This window comes from Camelus ferus, chromosome 20 (assembly GCF_009834535.1).
Source record: "Camelus ferus isolate YT-003-E chromosome 20, BCGSAC_Cfer_1.0, whole genome shotgun sequence".
Lineage (NCBI taxonomy): Eukaryota > Metazoa > Chordata > Mammalia > Artiodactyla > Camelidae > Camelus > Camelus ferus.
Window position 1 is genome coordinate 37,380,472 of NC_045715.1, and position 20,433 is coordinate 37,400,904.

A 20,433-nucleotide genomic window follows, 5' to 3' on the forward strand; every position below is an offset into this window, starting at 1 on the left:
TGTTCATTTCACCGAAGTTGTGCAGTTTGTGGGCGTGATGTTTACAGTGTTCTCTTACTAGGGTCCGCTGTGGTAGCCCTTCTCTGACTCTTGATGCTGGTAATTTGTGTCTTTTTTATTCTCCATTAAATAGATGTTTTGTTGTTTTCAAAGGAGCAGATGTGGTTTCATTGCGTTTTCCCTACTGTTTTCCTGTTTTCTATTTCGTTGATTTTTGCTCTTTGTTATTCCTTTCCTTCTACTTGCTTTGGGTTTAATTTTGTCTTCTCTTTGTAATTTCTTAGATCATTGATTTGAAACTTTCCTTTTGGCAACATAAACATTTAATAATGTTTCGATTTAAGAATCTCATTACGCAAATACAGTACAGGTAAGCCTTTGGTTTGTCAAACTTCTTGTGATAGAAAGTCAAGCATTTTGATTGACTGTGAGATCGTGTCCAGAGTGTTTTAGGGTGGCATGATGTCTGGAAAATTACCCTACAAGGAATGACTCAGGAAGATATGTAGCCTAGGAGATAGAAGACTCCTAGAAGCATGAGAGCTGTTTTCAAATAAATGAATGAGTCACCTAGCAAGGAATGTGACGGGCGGAGTCTGCAACCATGGGTAGCAATTACCAAGAAGCAGATTTCAGTTGGGTAAAAAGAACTTGCAACAATCAGACCTGTTCCATCCGGGGACCAGCTGCGGGAGTGAAGCAGACAGGACTTCCAACAGGATAAACTAAGGCAGTGTGGTATCAGCCTAAGGACAAACATATACATCAATGGAACATTTATGACCAATCAATTTTTGACAAATTTGCCAGTTACTCAACAGGGAAACGACAGCATCTTGAATCTTGCTGACCGCTGCACAACACTTACTCAGAATAGATCATAGACCTGCCTGAACATAAAAGCTAGAAAATATGAAAACTTACAGGCCTGCATTGTCCAGTATAGTAGCCACTAGACACATGTGGCTCTTCAAATATAGATAAATTCAAATTAAATTAAAAATTCAGTTCCTCAGCTTCCCTAGCTACATTTCAAATGCCAAGTATCCATGTGTGGCTACTGGCTACAGATATAGAAGTTTTCCATCACTGCAGAATTTCTGTTGGATGATGCTATCCCAGTAGAAAAGAAAGGAAAAAAAATCTATAAGATCTTAGGGTAGGCAAAGATTTTTCAGATAAAACACAAAGCACACAGACTATGTTAAAAAAAATAGAAAAATTGTACTTCATCAAATTTTTAAAGTTTTACTCTTTGAAAGACTATATTAAGAAAATTGAATGCAAGCCACAGACTTGAAGAAAATATTTGCAATATATAACAAAGGACTTGTATTCAGAAAATACAGTTGTTTATAAAGTTAAGAGTACGCTTACAGTCTAATCCAGTAGCTCTACTCCTGCTACCCAAGAGAAATGGAAACATCTCTATACAGACTTGTAAATGAGTGTTCACTGCGGTGGTGTTCAGTGTTGTTCTGCACTGGAAATAACCCAGCTTCCTCTAAACAGGTGAATGAATTATCAAAATGATACAGAGTCATACAAAGGAATACTATTCACCAACAAAAAAAAGGAATAAACTATTGGTAGACACAACATCCTGAATGAATCTCAGAAACATTATACAGAATGAAAGAAGCCAGGAACAAAAGACTAGATAGTGTATGACTCCATTTATATGGCACCCTGGAAGAGAAGATTCTAATCTGTAGTGATTAGCAGATTAGGGGTTACTACAGCTGGACGAGGGGTCAATTATCTGGAGAAAGGCACAAGAAAATGTTATGAGGCCATGAAATTATTCCATAGCTTAATTGTGGTGATGGTTTCACAGTCACATACATTTGTCAAAACCTATCAAAATATATACTTAAAAATGGATGATGCATTTTATTGTGTGTAAATTATACCTCAGTTAAATTTTTTTAAGTTAGCCTATTTACTGAATATATACAGTAAACAAAGTCAAGCTTTAGCTTATATTTTGGACTTTAGGAAGAAAAGGAGAGAAAGAGAAAGACGAGATAGGAAACTAGAATACAGGGGGAAGGGTACATAGCTCAGTAGTAGAGGGCGTGCTTAGCATGCATGAGGTCCTGGATTCAATCCCAGTACCTCCATTAAATAATAAGTAAATAAATAAACCTAATTACCCCCCCCAAAAAAATAAAGTAAAAACAATTAAAAATAGAATACAGATCAATTTCAGGCAGTTTTGAAATTGTGAAATGAGGAGAGAGGGAAATAGTCATTTTGATTTGTTTATTTTTATTTGAAGGATCTTTTGTGTATCAGAAATACAACCATTACAATTATGTTTGCCTTCAGAATTTTCTTCCCACTGAGGAACGTTCTGTACAGATTTCATTTCATAAGCATTTATACAGATTTTCATATAAATACATATATTTGGGAAAAGATGTTTCTTTGCCAGTTTCCAATGCAGAAATTAGATAATAACAGGCATAAAAAGTTATGTGGTTGAATACTTCTCTTTAATTTCCATGCCAAAAGACCAGAATCTCTTAATATTCAACAAGCTCTTATAATTTCATCAGCGGTTAGTCTTGTGGAATGCTGTGTTTGGCACCAGAAAACCACATCATTCCACTGACAATTAGATAATGTGGTCATGTCCTTAGAAAGCACCAATATTAAATGAAACATCAGAAAAATGAAACTGTGAATTATGACTTTCCTTAGCACCATAAGTATTTTTTTCCTGTTATCTACTCCCCTACTTTTTACCCAAACTGACTAATTTTCTACCTCGTGTTCAACGTTTTCAAGGCATTTAATTAGCCTGAAATGTTTAAACTTTTTCAAAGCCCTATTTTCCTACTTACTGGAAGACAGTATGGGATCTGGGGATTTTAACCAAGACATCACATAGTGCTTTTTGTTTTTCACAAATTTTTAAATGGAAAAAATATGTTTTGAGTACATGATTTCTTATCTAGATATGGCAAGTTTCAGTCAAAGAATAAAAACCAGTTTCCCCAGAATCACTGAAGAAAGTGAGAATTTTTACTGATTTCCAAGGAGTTATTTAATGAATGAATTTCATGAGGATGAAATAGGAAAATTAGTTGCAGTTATCAGCCACAATGAGGTTTGAGTCCACGCAATGATTCATCAAGTCAGATGGATTTATTCAGGAGAAAAATGTTATCACCTCCTCCAGGAAGCAAAGGAACTGAGCAGCATTGCCCGTTGGCACTGCCAGCAATGAGCACAGAAGCCACAGCCTGGATTGCATGCAGCCTGTCTAGTTAGTGTTAAAAAAGAGCCGTTCCCTTGTTGGCTGCGGTAACGGAGGTACCGCTAATGGTGATGATGGCATTAAAGCAGCAAGGGCCAAAAAGAGGAATTCTGCTTTACACGTTTACAGTTACTCAATGGTAGGATATTCCTATGAAGAAGCTTCTTTAATTCTGTTACACAGAGGACTAGAGGAGGAGTTAGGATCAAAATTTGAGATGAGATCTGCCAGTTGTCTGTATGGGTCAAACTTGTCCTGATAACCTCGGGATTAGTCACAAATGACGCAATGGTAGCTAGCCTGGGACATCCAGTGGTAACCATAGTAACGGCTCACCTCCACCAGGTATCCACCATAGGTTGGGCACTTGTTCTGTACTTTTAAATTAATTTTCGCATCTTAACACAGTCCCGCATTGGTATTATTGCCATTCTCTTGCCAAAGATGATTCATCTGTGTTCCAGGTCCCCTTTTAAGAATATTACTCTACTCACCAACATCCTAGGTTTGTAGGCACCACCATTACCCTCCCTTATATGATCTTCATACTAACAAATATGATTCAAAAATAATTTCAAATCAAGCCTTGGTAAGAGGTACATATTTTCAAACACTGCATGAAGCTGGCCCTTAAGTTCAGACTCATTGTGGGGGAGGTTGGTAGAAGAGGCCTGGGTGTTGACAAAGAACAATTACAAAATTGCAAAACAGGGTTAAAAACAAAAAGGCTATCATGACGGAATGCATAGGACATTAGGGGAACACTTGGGAGAGATCCCCAAATTGAGCTGGGATAGTCACTGTGAAGGAATCCTGCAAAGGATGGGAAAACAGCAAAGGATGGGTCTTCAGCTGAGCTAGATAAATTGTAAGGCCGTGAAACAGTCCGCTAGATGAACACAGCCATGGAATGATGAGATGGCCTCCGGTCACCAACTAAACATTGCATTGCAACGTGGGCGATAGAGAGAGAGAAAGAGCACGTTTTAGTCACAATCAGATTGAAAACATAAGCTTTGGAGCCTGACAGATGTGGGCTTGAATCTTGGATTCATCCTGTCTAATCATATGAAGCTCAGTGTTTTCATTTTTCAAATGAAAATAATATTACCTCCGCCCAAGGAATCTGTAAATACCAAAGGGGGCACGTTTTCAAAGACATGAAATCAGTAATTCGATTACTGCTATTACTAACGTCTCTCTTCTGACTTCCTAATGTAACTGTCCTCCTTGACAGAACTCATGAATTCTACGCTCCCTACGCTCCCAGTTCTGAGGACTCTGGAACCTGTCTGGGGCCACTGACACTTCCTGGAGACAGAACAGCATTTATCTTCCACTCTCTGAGTGTTCCTGAGACAGCAGTCATCTCTTCCGTGAGCTAACGCTTCTAAAATTTTCACGAGTTTGCCTTAAAATGAACAATAGAATCATAGTATAATGCAGCATAAAACCAGTAAGAGCCACCTGTCTTTTTCCCCCCTTTTCCTACATGGATACCATTTATTCCTATGAAGGCTTCAAAAGATCTTCCCCACTTCCCATTTCTTGAGATGATCATGTGACTTTTGACTTTTCTTTTGTTCATCGATTTGCATGTATGTTGAACCATCCTTGTGTCCCTGGGATGAATACAACTTGATTGTGCTGTATGATCTTTTTTGTATGTTGTTGGATTCAGTTTGCTAATATTTTGTTGAGAATTTTCTGCCTTTATGTTCATCAAAGTTAATGGCCTGTAATTTTCTTTTTTGGTAGTGTCTTTGTCTGGTTTTGGTATCAGGGTGATGGTGGCCTCATAGAATGAGTCTAGGAGTATTCCCTCCTCTTAAATCTTTTGGAAGAGTTTGAGAAGGGTCGGTATGAGTTTGCATGTTTGGTAGGATTCCCCAGTGAAGCCATCTGGTCCTTTGCAGGGAGGTTTGTTTTTTGTTTTTTTTTCTGTTTTGTTTTGTTTTTTACTGATTCTATTTCACTTCTAATGGTTGGTCTATTCCAATCATCTGTTTCTTCTTGATTCAGTTTTGGTGAACCCCATTTCTTGATAAGGTGAGAAGGAGTACTTGTCAGTAAAACGAAAGCCGGACTAGCTGGCAACACTTATAAAAAGGAAAAGTAAATTTTCTTAAGTGGAGTTAAATATTTTATTATCCAAGGGACCCCTGTACAGGTAGATTAGAAATAAAGACTGTTTCTGAAATCTTAAAAGAAAATAAATTCTGAAAATATCTGTTGACTTTTAACATTCTTTCCTTTTATCCTCAACAAACACCTTTCTTAACCACAGACTTCCTGTTTCTTCTGCATTATTTATTTGCATACATAAAAAGCTAATTTGCAATAACATTTTGTATCTAAAAATGATGTTAACTCCCACGATTTGTGAGAAAAGCAGTCCTTTAACAGTGTACTCCACTCCTTACCCTTCTCTAGTCTCCCCGTTTTTTTGTTTGTTTATTTTTTTTAAACTGAGATTCTATTTCCCTGGGCCCATAATTGTAGAAATAAAACACAGGGAAATATCAACTACACTTCATCTCTTCACTTATGTGACAGAGGCTCTTCCTTTGAATACAGGTGAGGCCACCACTGTGATGAACGCCTTCCTCCGTGGCAGTGCGACTCCAGCTCCATCACCCCTAGTCTGTGTCCTCACTGGTTCCTTTCTGACCTGTGCCTGCAGTAGATTTTCCCAGTCCCCCATGCCTCGCCCACGTTGCCTCGAGGATGTGCTCTCCTCCTCACCAAACAAGCTGCCCTCTGCCCTTTTGCCTGTCAGTTGTGAAAGGACCAAACAGCCCTTTTTCCAAAGCACTGAGCAATCCTCAAAGGCTCAGCTGTCCAGTGAATTCTTTCTAGTACCAAAGTTTGAGTCTTGTGAAAAGGAAATACATTTCCAACAGTATTTCTGAAATGACTTCAAATACTCCTGACTTTCTTAGTGTTTTATCATTTTATTCCCTTGTCATTTATAAGAAATTCTTAAATACATTTCTTTCCAGGATCTCTGGATCTGGAAATACTTATTTTCTTATATTGCAGAGAAAGAAGTTTCTTATATTGCAGGGGTGGGGTAACCACTGTTCAATAAATGAAGCAAGGAGGCCATTAGACCAAGTAGCTTCAGTGCCTTAAAGGCACCCCTCTCCCAAGCAAACCAACACCTAAGCCTGAAACTCCTCAAAGTTAAGGAATTGACACCTAAGGATAGCCAATCACAAACAGCCACAAGGCTTTCCCAGGGAGGTGGCTTCAGCGAAAGCCAATCAAATCATTTCCTTGCTTTGCTCCCACCTCTTCTCGGTAAAAGTTTGTCCAGGTTCCATACGTGGAGTCCTACTAGCCACTTACAGTTTGTTGCTGTTGTGTTAAGATTAACCTCTGCTCAAGAAAATGCTTAACATTTTTACTGTGTCTCAGTTTACCTTTTAATGCCACAAATGACTGACTTGTGAGTTAAACATGGTTGCCTAAGCTCCTCCCCTTTCTAATAATTTTTTTTCTCTTTTTTGGGGGGGTGGAGGGGTAATTAGGTTTATTTATTTTTAACGGAGGTACTGGGGATTGAGCCTGGTGTGTGCTAAGCATGTGCTCTACCACTGAGCCATACCCTCCCCCCTTAATAATTCTTAAGGAAAGTTCAGAACTTAAATTTGTTGAGGCTTCTTTTGTGCCTGAGTGTGTGGTCTATCCTAGAGAACGTTCCATGAGCCCTTGAAAAGAATGTATATTCTGTTTTGGGGGGATGTAATGTCCTAAAAATACCATTTCAGTCCAACTGTTTGTGTCATTTAGTATTTCTGTTGCCTTATTAATTTTCTGTCTGGAAGACCTGTCCAGTGATGTTAGCGAGGTGTTAAAGTCTCCCTCTGTTAGTGTTCCCATCAATTTCTTCCTTTGTGTCTGTTAGTATTTGGTTTCTATATTTAGGTGCTCCTATATTGGGTGCACGTATGTTAACAGGTGTAAACGCCTCATCTTGTATTGCTGCTTTGATCGTTATGTAGTGTCCTTCTTTATCTCTCTTTATGGCCTTTGTTTTAAAGTCTATTTTGTCTGATACGAGTATTACGACGCTTGCTTTCCTGTCATTTACATTTGCATGAAATAGATCTTTTTCCATCCTCTATCTATCTGTGTAAAGTGGGTCTCTTGTAGGAAGCATCTTGTAGACTCTTGTTTTATTATCCAGTCTGCCATTCTGTGTCTTTTGATTGGAGGATTTAGTCTATTGAAATTTACAGTAATTATTGATAGATGCGTGTTTATTGCCATTTTGAACTTTGTTTTCTGGTTGATTTGGTATTTCTCCTTTGATCCTTTCTTTTCCTTTTTGTTTTACTTTGTGGTTTGATAATTTTCTTTTGTATTAGCTTGGTTTCTTTTTGGTTTTGTGACTCTTTTGTATGCTTTTGATTTGTGGTTACCCTGTTTTTCAAGTATGTTAAACCATTACTATATCTGTTTGCTTTAGACTGGTAGTCATGTAGGCTCAAACACATCCTGAAAAGAACGAAAAAAAAAAAAAGGAAGAAGAAAAAAAATCAGTATTTCCTTGGTCCCCTCTCCCAACTTTTATGGTTTTAATGTCCTTTTTTACATCTTCATGTTTATTCTCTTGCATTTCATTGTAGTTTTAACATTTCCAAGTGCAGTTTTCTCCTTTCTATAGCTTCCTGCTTTTTTCCTATTTAGAGTAGACCTTTTAATATTTCTTTTAGGGTGGGTTTAGTGTTGCTGATTTATTTTAGTGTTTGCTTGTATGTGAAATTCTTTCTCTCTCCTTCTATTCTGAAGGATAGTCTTGCCAGTTAGAGTATCCTAGATTGCAGCTTTTTCTCGTTTAGGACTTTGAGTATATCTTGCCACTCCATTCCAGCCAGCAATGTTTGTGTAGAGAAATCAGCTGAAAGCCTTATGGGGGTTTCCTAGTAACTAACTCTTTGTTTTTCTCTTGCTGCCTTTAGAATCCTTTCTTTATATTCAACTTTGGCCATCTTAATTATAATATGTCTTGGTGTAGGTCTGTTTGGATTCTTCTTGTTTGAGACCCTCTGTGCCTCCTGTACTGGGATATGTTTTCTTCTTTAGCTTTGGAAAGTTTTCAGTCATGATTTCTTCATATACCTTTTCTATCCCCTTTTGTTTTTCTTCTCCTTCTGGGATCCCTATTGTGCGTAGGTTGGCACGCTTTATATTATTCCATAGGTCCCTTATACTGCTTTCATTGATTTTTACTTGCTTTCTTGCTTTTCTGTCTCCTGTTCTGCTTGGGTGACTTCTTATGCTGTCTTCTAAGTCACTTATTCGTTCCTCTGCATTATCTAGGCTGCTTTTGACTGCCTTTAGTTTGGCTCTTGTATCAGCCATTTAGTCGCTGTTTTTAATTGGCTCCTCTTTATAGTTTCTATTCCTTTTTTAAAAAATATTCATAGTCTCTCTTATCTCCTTCAGTGCTTTTATCACCCCCTTTTGGAAGTCATGATCTAGTACACTGTCTAGGTCTGCCTCATTTTTCATTCTTTCAGGGGACTTCTCTTGTTCTTTTAATTGACAGTGGTTCCTCTGCTTCTTTATTTTACTTATATTTCTCTGACTCTATGGATTTAGGAGTATCAATTATTTACTGTGGTCTTGAAGGGCTGTTTTTTATTTTAAGTGGGAGCATTCCTCTGTAGACTTGAGTGTCTAATAATTTCGTCACGAGGGCTGTTTTTATATGGATGGTTGACACATCTTTCTTCCATGTACATTGGCTGCCATCCCTTTGATTGGGGGTGTGATTGGTGTTGTGGTGATCAGATCCTGCCCTGATTGTTGTTGAGCATGGCCTCCTTTATTGTTCTGTGGTTGTCAGAGCCCTGACAGGGGCCAGTCTGCTCCCTGTTGTTGGAATAGAGGCTGGTGGCCCTGTGTCTGAGCTGCACTGTGTGGTAGGCCGGGTTAGAGTGCTTCAGCTGGGAAGGAGAGTTGCTAAGTTTACCTCCACAGGAGACGTCCACTGGGCAGTGCCCTCTGTGGTGCTCTCTGTCACTTGTTACATAGGCTTACAAAGTACTCTTTGTTGACACTGCCCTTGTCCCTGCCTTAGTCATGGGAATGTCAGTGACCTGCTCTGGTGTCCCCCAGGTTCTGCACCTGCAGAGCGACCAGTGCAGGTCCGCTGATGTCCGGCATTAGGACCCACCACAGGGAGCATGCTGTCACACACAGGGATGCACGGCACACCACAGGGTCAGTGCAGACTCCAGCCCTGCTGTGCACGGGCAGGTACACAGGCCTGTTGTGAATGCCGTGCCTGCCCCTGCCATGGGCCAGAGCTCTGCCTGTGGCTTGTTCATCTTAGCGGTGCGGGTGCACAAAGGTGCCAACGGAGCAAATCCGCTCCCTCTGCCTGGGGCTGTGAACAGATCTCAGTCCTGCTGGGGAGGTTGTGGGCCACCTGGATGTGGATTCAGGTTTCAGCCTCACCTCCTCCCGGGATCGGGCACCAGCTGCTGCGCTGGCTGTGGCCGAGCCCTGCCCCTCTTCCCGTGAGAGCACACCAACAATGGAGCCAAGCAGACCAAGCAGCAGTGGCACGGCTGCATCGTGCCCCTCCCCGCCACGCGCCTCAGCAGTGGCACTTTTTTACGGGGCCCCAGGCTGTTCTGTTCCGCACGCCCCCCAGCCAGAGCTCACAGCGCCCTCCAGTCCCCTGAGGCTCCTCTGTGCAGTGAGCCCAGCACTATCCCTAGGTTCGTCACCTATCCCCAGCAGCCAGCCCCGGCTTGTCCCTGCCAGCTCACGTCTAGGGCTGGGAGCCCAGGGGCCCTCTGCCGATTTCTCCTAGTTATGTCCGCCAAGTGGCCGCTGTTTTCCCCTCTAAGCCCTGGAAGCGCCACTTCTGTCCCCGCTGACCTCCCGGCTGGAGAGGGGCATCCCAGCCTGCGGGCACTTTTCCTTCTTTGCCACTCCCTCCCCACAGAACAGGTCCCACACCAATTTCAGTTTTTCTTTTTTTCTTTTTTTTTTCCCTCCTACTGCGTTTTGTAAGGAATCTTCTTGTATTTCGAAGTAGAAGATGTTCTGCCAAAGCTCAGTAGGTGTTCTGTGCGAATGGATGGATCTGTAGATGTAACTCTCGGTGTACTCGTGGGAGGGGGTGAGCTGTGCATCCTTCTGTTCTGCCATCTTGGCACTCCCCCTCTGCGTAGCTTTTAAGATAAAGTTTTGTTAAAACAAATTCTTCGCAGCTCAGTTAACTAAAAGCTCAGTTTACATCTGATCTTTTCAAACAACAGACTCTTGAGTTTCCCTATTTCCCCTTATGCCCCATGGCCCTCAAAGATAAGCTCTTAATATTTTAGACACAGAGCTGCTGATTTGTTGTGTTGACAGTTTACACAGGTGTACTGTACTATGTACAAGGACGTGTGGTGTAGGCTGTTCACTGTAATCTCTAGCTTTCTGCTTCCCCCAGCACAGCCAGATCCTAACTGAGGAATAGCAGGCGTGAGCTTGAACCTCTCCCTTGACAATACAGTCATCAATCTGAAGATTCATTAGATAAACTAAATCATACCAAGATAAAGAAGTTAGACAAGACATCAAAATATAAACAACTCCATTCACTGTGGCTTAGGTGTTGCATTTATAAAAACTTTGTGATTTTTTTGTCTTCTTTGGAATGAGTAAGTTTTAAGGAAATAAATCTAACCCTACTTACAAAACTGAGAAAATGTTCGGGCTAAATATACATAGTGGTAGTTGATATGATTAATGGAATGAGACCAAGCTACTGTAGGTGGTTCATGGGTACAGCCGTGTATAGGTGTACTTTGCTGCCCTCTACTGGGCACCAAAGGACGGTCCTCAGTTCCATCTCAATGGAAAATCTCTCCATGATGGAAATTAGATAATTATCTAGTAAAGTTCAAAGAACCAGGAATAAAATACAGTTGATATAACTACAGCTAGTAAAATAAAATACAGACCAAATACCCCAAGACTGTAAACCCCAAGGGTTTGCTGATTTTTTTCCCCCTAAATTGTTCCCACTTGACATTCTAGACCAAGATGAGGAAAATCTGGGCAAGAGAGCCTTTACTGAAATGTTACCCTGAAGGCTGAGAGTTCCACTCTGAATGGCAGTGATCCAGATTAGCTTTATCAGGATTAGCTACACTAATATAACATGTTTTGAATGAGTTTTTAAATATTTCATCTCAAAATTTGCTAAGCCCACATTTTCTGTGTGGCTCTGGTAAATTCCAGGTTATTCTGGAATTACTCCATGGATTAATTTTTTTGTTTTACCTCATTTAATTTTCATAATCCGAATCCTTATTCTTAGGTACATAGTATTTATATCCCCCCATATGATAAAGGAAGAAATTTAAGTTCAATGAGGTAAATAGATTTTCTGAAGACTCATCCTATGAAAAGTGGGACTCGAACCTATGCTGCCTCACTACAGACGCCATGTCCTTGTAACTACACCAGAAGTCCTTGCATGGAACGTGCTGATACACCACTCCGGTGCAAAATATACTTGCAGGAGAAAATCATTCACCTGCTCATTCTTAAAAAAAAAAATCGGTGTATTATGAGTTAATCTCAAATTCGTCCAAGGCAAAAATACATTAAGACATAACATACCATGATAAATTACTGAAACATTTCATCTTGAGATGCCAACTTTAAAAGCAGATACTGAAAGTAAATACGGTTTGTATTCCCTAGGTTTTGTCCTAAGAATTCTCCAGGATTTTCTAATCCCCCAGCCTTTGCTCATTTTCATTCCCTCAGCGTGACTTGGTGATCTGCTAATGCTTCCTCACCTTTCAGTTTATAATTGTTTTAGGGAGGCTTTCCCGACCCTCCTCTGCTTAACTTGGGCTTGGACTGCCACACAAAACACTGTAGACAGAGAGGCTTTAACAGCAGAAGTGTATTTGCTCTCAGTTCCTGAGGCAGGAAGTACTGAGATCAGGGTGGGCTGCCTTCCTGGCTCTCGGGCGGGCAGTTGCCTTATCATTGCATGCTCACATGGCCCTCCCTCCCACAGGTGCAAGTGAAGAGAGAGGGAGATTTCCCTCTTCCTCCTTTTATAAGGCCACCAGTCCTATTGGATTAGTACCCTATTCTCATGCCCTCATTTAACCTGAATCACCGCCTAAAAGCCCCATCTCCAAACACAGTCACATGGGAGCTAGGGCTTCAACATAAGAATTTGGGAGGGACACAGTTCAGTCCAGAGCATCATCCCATACGTTTCTCTAGCACTTTTTCCTTCCTTAGAACAAATGTATTGGAATCACCTGTTCACCTACCTGTGCCTCATCAGACAGGAGTGCCCTCGGGCCAGACCAGGTAACTGTCACCACTGTTCCCTGGCTCAGTCCCTGCCAGAGCTGGTGGGGTGAATACAGAGCAGAACGAAGCTTCTGTTCTGCTCCCTCAGCAGGTCTCACAGGTTGTAAAAGTAATCAGCAGTAATTCAGCTGTTGGATGAACTTGAAAAATGGGGTTTCCAGTTGCATATCGAGCTTACAGTTTAATGTAATTCCATATTTATTTTGGTTGCATGGTAACAAGAAAAGGTTGATGTAAGTAGTTGCAATTGAAATTGTAGTATCTAACATTTACTGAGCACTTCTAATGCCCAAGTCACTTTTCTAAGTGTATGTTTACATCCTTTATTTCTTACAACCCTATGAAGTATGTACTGTTGTGTTGAATACATGAGGAAATTAAGGTACAGGGAAATTTAGGAATTTGTCCAAAGTCACGTGGTAAATACCTGTGATCGAAATAACACCTCAACTGGTTCTGGAGCCATTCTGCTTAACCAACATGCTCCATCACCTCCCAAATGGTAACAGTTTTTCAGATGTGTAAGAATTTGCCTTGCAATCTCAGAGTACTCTTCAGTTACAGAGAAATGTTTCATCTGAGATACACGCAATGACAATCCGACGGCAAAAAGTAATGCACTGTGAGCTTCCTGTGTGTTAAGAGTATACGATCAAATGTACTTCAATGTGTTAAAAAAAAAAATGCTGTCATTCCAGGGGGAGTAGGATCATCAGGCTGTGAAGCAGGTGCCTGGGCTTTGCTGGAGACAGAACATCAAAACAAGTTTTCAGTTGAGTCAGCTGCCGAACGTCGTGGCTGAAGCTCCTTCCACGGTCCTCACCAGTGTCGTGAAAGGACACGTCAGTTAAGCTAAGCTCGGATCACCAGCCATCCCTGGGCCAGGAAGCAGGTCCTGCGCCTGCCCAGGTGAGTAGCACACCCAGTGAATTTCTAAGTTCTTACCGGTGATTTCAAAATAGGGTAAATAACTTATTATATCCATGGAATAAATGGCCGTGTGATATGAATAATATACTGAACCATCAGTTAACATCAAGTATAAAGAAGAAAAGACACAGAATTCAGGCCTGTACAAAACTTTATTGTACTCTGAATAACAAGCATGTCACGAAGTTTCAGGCAGGATAAGGATAAAAGATTCCAAATTATGTTCCTTACAGAAGCATTAAGTACAGTACATAAAGACTGTTTGTAATATTTTAAAGTCTGCTAGAAATATCAAGACACACTAGGATCTGTGTTGTTACCTTTCCTGTCAACTAGAGTGTTTATTCCCATTAACTTTGCTACAATAAAAGTTAACATATATGAACATACACATGTAATAAGTGAAATGGAAAATGAAGGCATACAACAAACATTCCAATTGCCAAGCAAGTATGAACAAAGGAATCTTTTCAGTTTTCTAAACTTAGGATTTTGTTTGAACATATTGACCAGGTACAATGAAACTTTTTTCCAGAATGTTTTCAAGGTTACATACTTTGACCCATCCCAATGTAATCAATGTTTTCTTAGCATAATCACTCATGGAATGCTTTGAGAATTTGTCAGTGTGATCAGAAGCACGTTACTCTCTCTCAGTGGAGATATTCAGAACACTGAACCACCAGCAGTGCCTCGCGGCTGCCTGGGAAGCACCGACACTGGGGTAAGAACTGAAATGGTCTGTCCCGAGCTGAGTATCAGCCCTGATCCCCCCTCCCGCACTGGGGCTGCTGTAGAAGCATGAGCTACGAGATAAGAAACATGAAATTCACACAGACAAGAAATTGAACTCAGACCCTCCGCTGCACGGAGGCTGAATGTGAAATTCTTCACAGTGACTGAAATTGACTGGCTGACAGGCAATGGTGTTTTTTTTTTTTTTAATTCGACTTTGATTAAAATGAATGGACTTACAAGAGACCCTTGAGATTTAGTTAATGCTGCTAATCCAAAGGCTCTGAATAACTGGGGAGCCTTTAAAATCAGTACACGTGACCTTTCTTCCTTAAGGAAAAAGCAATAGTGAAAACACCGAGGTACTTAAGTTTCTTTTCAAAGGATTACTGTTGTTATCTTCCTGAGATGCAAAGACCACAAAAGAAGAGCACCACGCCTGGGCTGCTGAGCGAGGCATCCGACACTAATAGTTTGGTCCTTTTCTAAAGGGATCTCTTCCCACGATGACGCTAAAACACAGCGAGGGGTCGCAGATGCCCGGGGGCCCCGGCTGCCCTTGGGTTCCGGGTTTCCCGTGATCTCCATCTTTCCCGGGGAGACCCGGGTCTCCCCGAGGACCTTCTTTGCTTATTCCCGGAGGGCCCTCTGGACCTAGGATGGGGCGTTAGCAATACACAAACAGAGGAGTTTGTTTTGGTTGCAGACGCAACTGAATCTGTAAAACATTTAAACTGGGAAAAAGAATCTCTTGAAGGTTTTACATGTTTGCACTAATGTGAAAAGAGGAGGTGTCCTCTTGCTAATTCTGTGTGCCTTCCAGTTTGAAAAGAACCATCCCAAACAAAGTTTCCTAACACTAGGCCAAACTGTGTTACTGTAGAAATCACGTTGCTGGTTAAGACACCAGCTGACATTCTAATATTTCAGCTTGTACACTGTCCAAACTGTTTCTTCCTTGTAGATTCTCTTTTGCCAATGTTATTGTAAACCGCCGAGTGCTGTATCAGTAAGCTGGAACTCTAATAAAGGCACGTTTGTGCCATCTCTGCAGTAAAGACGACTATCTCCATTCTACCTGGTTTTTAGTTTCCTCATCTAAATGCACTGTCATGACCACAGTGTAATTATCATCAATACACAGAGGTGTTCTAACACTGATTTGTGAACCATAGTCTAGTTGGTTCAATCAGCATGCTCAAAGAAAGGAAAGTTAACTTAGGATATTGGCCTTTTAAAATTGATGACCCCAAAATAACAAAAACAAAATATCTAGGTTTGGGGACGGAACAGAGTGTTCTGGGGCACTTTCTACCACTAACACTTCCTGCGACTGCTGCTAATAGCGTGTATGCAGTGCGTAACACTACAGTGGCAGGTATTGTTCAGAGTATTTTACACAAACAGTATCAAATCATTTGATCGACCCAAAAGCCTCAAGCAGTGATAACATCTAAAATAATAATAATACTACTACTACACATTTACTGAGAACATAACTAACTGTCGTGCACTTTTCTGAAAGCACTACACGTATTAACTCATTTGATCTTCTTCCGACAGTTTCATGGTGCAGATGACACGACATCACTATTTCCCAAATGAGGAAGCTGTCGCACGGCATAGTTAAATAACACCGCCAGCGGAGGCTGAGCTGAGAGTCAACGTCAGCGCGATGCTGCCGCCCTGAGAGTCAGGAAGACCTCACACGATCTACACTAGGTAACGTGAGCGCCTAGAACCATGAGAACGAGTCTAGGAGTCTAAATGATAAGCCAGAGAGAACCCTGAACGACTGACGAACATAAGAAAAAAAATTCTACTACTTAGGGCTCAACGTGTTGAGCCTGAATCACTTGAAACAAAAGTCTTAGTTTCAAATTTTTGGACGTAAATGTATGATGGCTTTCTTAAGCAAGGCGTGCAGCCACACTGCTGAGCGTACGCGAGTTCTCACCTGGGGGACCAGGAGGGCCTTGCGCCCCAGGGCGCCCAGGCCCTGGGTTCCCCTTTTCTCCGCTTCGTCCTGGGGGGCCTGCAAAGGGCCAGAGACGGGAGTAAGCTTGCTTTGCCTGCAAGATCCCTTCCTCCTAGATCGGGTCTTTCAAAGCTGACAATACATACATTGAAAGAAAAAGAAGTCTTTTAAAAATAGCTTGCCACTAATTTATTATTGCTAACGGGAAAGAGAATCTTTGAAACAAAACATTCTAAAATGACCTGTGGTCTAGAAAAATTTGATGGAGATTAAATAAGTAAGAAAGGAAAATGGTTTTGAATCATTAGCCCTTCCTGTTAATTGTAGTCCTTTTGTTATGTTGATGGAACATCTGCGTTGTTCATACAATCTTAAATTAAAAGGAACAAGTTACGCACCAGCATTTCACATAGACATTGAGGGGCACAGAGGAGGAAGTGATGGGCTACTGGGAAGTTTGGTCGCAAAACATAATTTTTCTTATAATAGAACAAAATTTTAAGTAAGGAAACAGAAGTTACCAAAGTCAAAATAAAGGAAATGGGGGCTGTGATGTTCCATTTAAAGACCTTATTAGACTCAAGCAAAATTTCTGCATGCATTGTCCACATTTTCTGATGGACAGCTTCACGTGCTTTGTAACCTAGACTTTTCTCTCTTAACTTTAGAACAGTCTTTCAAGAAATAGAAGAATTGTTCTGTAACTCAGTTCACCAGCTATTTAAAGACCTAGGGATACAAAAAAATGTTTTTTCTTCGAGAAAACAAAGATGAACTCTTGTCTGTTAAATCAGTTTAGGGTGTGAATCCAAAACATACCCTTTCCTGTTGTTCACTGGCCTGTGCACATAAGTACCTTTTAATCCTCTGGCACCTGGGCGTCCAGGAGCACCCATAAATCCAGGAACACCATCTCTTCCTGGCAAACCAGGGAAGCCTCGGGGACCTTCTGGGCCCACGGGACCCGGCGGCCCAGGAATACCAGGGGAGCCGTGCTGGGACTGGCAATGGTCACAACTTGGAATCCTTCCACTCTGCAGTAAGACTGGTAGCTGGGCTTAGAAACAGAGAAACCCCATCTCTTTTGTTTAAATGGTGAATGGGCATTAACAGTCTCAATTTTTTTTTTTTAATTTACAGATGTCTACCCCTTGGACAGTAATTTCACTCCTAGAAATTTACCTGTGGAAATGTTCATTGCTCTGTGCAGTGATTTTATTGTGGCAATTGCATCAAACAAGGGGAAAAAAAGTTAAGTGCCCCCGTAAAAAGAAATTTGTAAATTAAATTATAGCCATCATATTTATAAGTAAAATGACCAGAATGATGGCAGAAAAGAAAATTTAACGGATGGTGAAATAATTATAAATTGCTTTATGAAAAAGATTAACAAGGGGTACATATACTGCTTTTATCTTTATAAAAATATTTATCTAGATAAAAACCAGGTTTATAGCTGTCCTGTATTTTCTTCTTTATCTTCTATCTTTTATAATTTCTACAAAGAATTTGTATTACTTTTGAAATCTGAAAAGTTATTAAAATCTCTGTGTTTGAGACTTACCTCTTAATACATCAGTGCAAACTTGTCGGATAAACTGTTCTGAAAATTCTCTCCCCTGCATCAAATTATTAGGGGTTATAACATGCATGCACCAAATGAAAAGCAATGAAAATATGAAAACCGAAAGCAGCAGGATACATACGGGCTTCCCATCCAGCCCTGGAGGCCCCATGGGCCCTGCTTCCCCCGGCTGCCCCTGGGGACCCACAGGCCCCATCAGACCGTCCACCCCAGACTCTCCTTTGGGTCCAGTGGCACCTCTGGCACCTGGCTCTCCCTTTTCACCGCTCTAGAAACAAAAGAAACCTTCAGTAGTTCTATTCAAATATTTTGGGAGGTATAATTGCACCACAAGAATCCTCAAGGGTATGAATAAGAATATATACACGTGTGTATATGTTAGTTACATGGGAACCAGCTGGGAAATACTGTTACTGATCAGGAGGGAAATTTTATGCTGTATTAAACCACCACTTGTCCAGCCAGCCAGCCCTACAAGTTAACCACCACTTATTACGTGTACTGACTAGGTAGTACGCATAGTGCCAAAGACGCGACGACCGTGACACGGTCCTGCTCCCAGGGGGTTTAAAGTCTAGAGAGAGATGTGTGGAAACACCGTGTTCTTCACTGAAAAATGTGCAGAAAAACCTTAGCTCCTAATTTAGAAATCAGTATTATTGGCAAGTATGTAATATCTCATACCTAATTCAGTGAATCTAAAATATAATGTTATTTATAAATATATTATGGAAGATGTAAAATATATAATACATAATATAAAATAATACCTTTTATATAATAAACTATATAATGTATATTTATAATTTATAAAATATATATAAAATTATATATTTATATAAACTTAATATATAAATATACATGATAAATATATATGAATAGTATATATAATATAAATATTCTGAAAAATCACTAGGAACTATTGAAGAATACAAAAGACACTTTCTATCTGCGATGTCCATAGCTAGATGTATATACAGTTTTGAAAGTCAAGCCATGAGGACTGAGCGGAAGCAGCAGCATACATGAAGAAACATACCTCTCCTTTTGCACCATGATGGCCTGGAATTCCCTTTGAAAATTAATGGGGAAAAACAAAAACAAAAATAAATGTGCAGGCTACAGGGCCAGTACTGGGGTGTGCACCTTTTACCACAGATTTAATCATACTTTAATCTTACATTTGGAAAACAGTAATAGGAGTGGTGACAGTTAGTTACACATACAAGAGACCTATTTGTGCCTTTTTAAAAGGAGACTCATGGCTAGGACGCATGCTAACTGGATCATTTAAAAAGGTTCATCTACATAATTGTCATTCTTATATATGAATATTTTCATATGCTGCAGGTCAAATATGTAGATTAGAATGGCACTCTATCTGAATTCTTTTAAAATTCTATTGACTTTAAAATGTATTACTATCTTAATGAAAATTAAAATTCAAATCAGAGAATATGCCAATATCTTATAATAACTATAAATGGAGTCTAACCTTTAAAAATTGCAAATCACTATATTGTAACCCTATAACATATCATCTTATAATCTTATAAGTCTTATAAAAAGCACATCAGCTATATACCGCAATAGAAGAAGCTCCAGTTAGGGAAGATAAGGTGTATTTATTCTTTTATTCTGTGATTAAGATGAGTATTGTATTTTTCCCAAGCTTATATTCTTAAAAGTTAAATTTTGTTTGAGTACTATTGATAAAAGCTGGGTTAAAGTAAAGGTAACATTCAAAGTGATTAACAGGGAAGGCAGACCAATCTGGCCTGTGCCGAATCAGCCGCTGCTGGTAATTCAGAGATAAGACGAGCAGTGTGATGGCAGTGCGGTATTTCCCTCCCGGTGACGGGAACACTGGGGAGCCCACGCACGACCCGCAGCATCACAATCATGGGTGCGGCTTGATGGCCCTGTTAAATTACTTCCACTCATCTTTCACATAGTCATTCCAATGACATATAGTATAGGTGATAAGAACTTTCAGGACAGGCATTCCAATTTTCTGTCTTTTAAATTCATTGTGTAGTCAGGCTCTAAAATCACCTAATACTAGTTCAGGAAAAAGAGTATAGCTTTCACATACACAGGCAGGATTTCATTTATTCAACTTTAAAAATGGGTGTTCTGCAATTCAATTTGAACTTTAGTGTACAACGTTTCAATACGAAAAAATACGAATATCCAAATTAGACAAAAGGGGAGAAAAATTAGGTAAAATCAGTGTATGGCACAGAGAAAGGTAGATTCTCAAAAAGCATAAAAACAGGCTCCTATCACTGAGTAAAACGCTCTCTGTAAGGCCATTCTTTAAATATTGAGGATTCCAAAGAATTGCAGGGGTGTTTCCTACCAGTCATAATCCTACAGCTGGGTCCAGGGTAAGAGGGAAGATAAGCCCTCAGGACTAGAACAAAATTAGAGCTGAAACTGAAAACAGCTGTCACCCGAGAATCCACTAAGATGATTTCACGAGGGAAACATCCACTTGGACTCCCTTCACAACACGAAGGCCAAAAAATCGCACGCGTGCAGCCCTTGGTCGGGTGTCAGGTAATGAGGACTCTGCTTGGA

The 20,433-nt window shown here is 40.3% G+C and overlaps 1 protein-coding gene across 5 annotated transcripts in view; it reads right to left on the minus strand.

The window, feature by feature from the left end:
* Positions 1 to 13,685: 13,685 nt before the first annotated feature.
* The window catches only part of COL21A1 (collagen type XXI alpha 1 chain), a 218,319-nt gene continuing 211,571 nt past the window's right edge, over positions 13,686 to 20,433 (minus strand). For all 5 annotated transcript variants that reach the window (XM_032463320.1, XM_032463319.1, XM_032463321.1 and 2 more), the window contains 6 exons: positions 18,890 to 18,922; positions 17,972 to 18,118; positions 17,830 to 17,884; positions 17,122 to 17,322; positions 16,245 to 16,322; positions 13,686 to 14,941 (listed from right to left, as the gene is read on the minus strand). In XM_032463320.1, the coding sequence (XP_032319211.1) occupies positions 14,754 to 14,941; positions 16,245 to 16,322; positions 17,122 to 17,322; positions 17,830 to 17,884; positions 17,972 to 18,118; positions 18,890 to 18,922 (702 nt within the window). In that variant the 3' untranslated portion in view covers positions 13,686 to 14,753. The remainder of the gene's footprint in view (positions 14,942 to 16,244; positions 16,323 to 17,121; positions 17,323 to 17,829; positions 17,885 to 17,971; positions 18,119 to 18,889; positions 18,923 to 20,433) is intronic.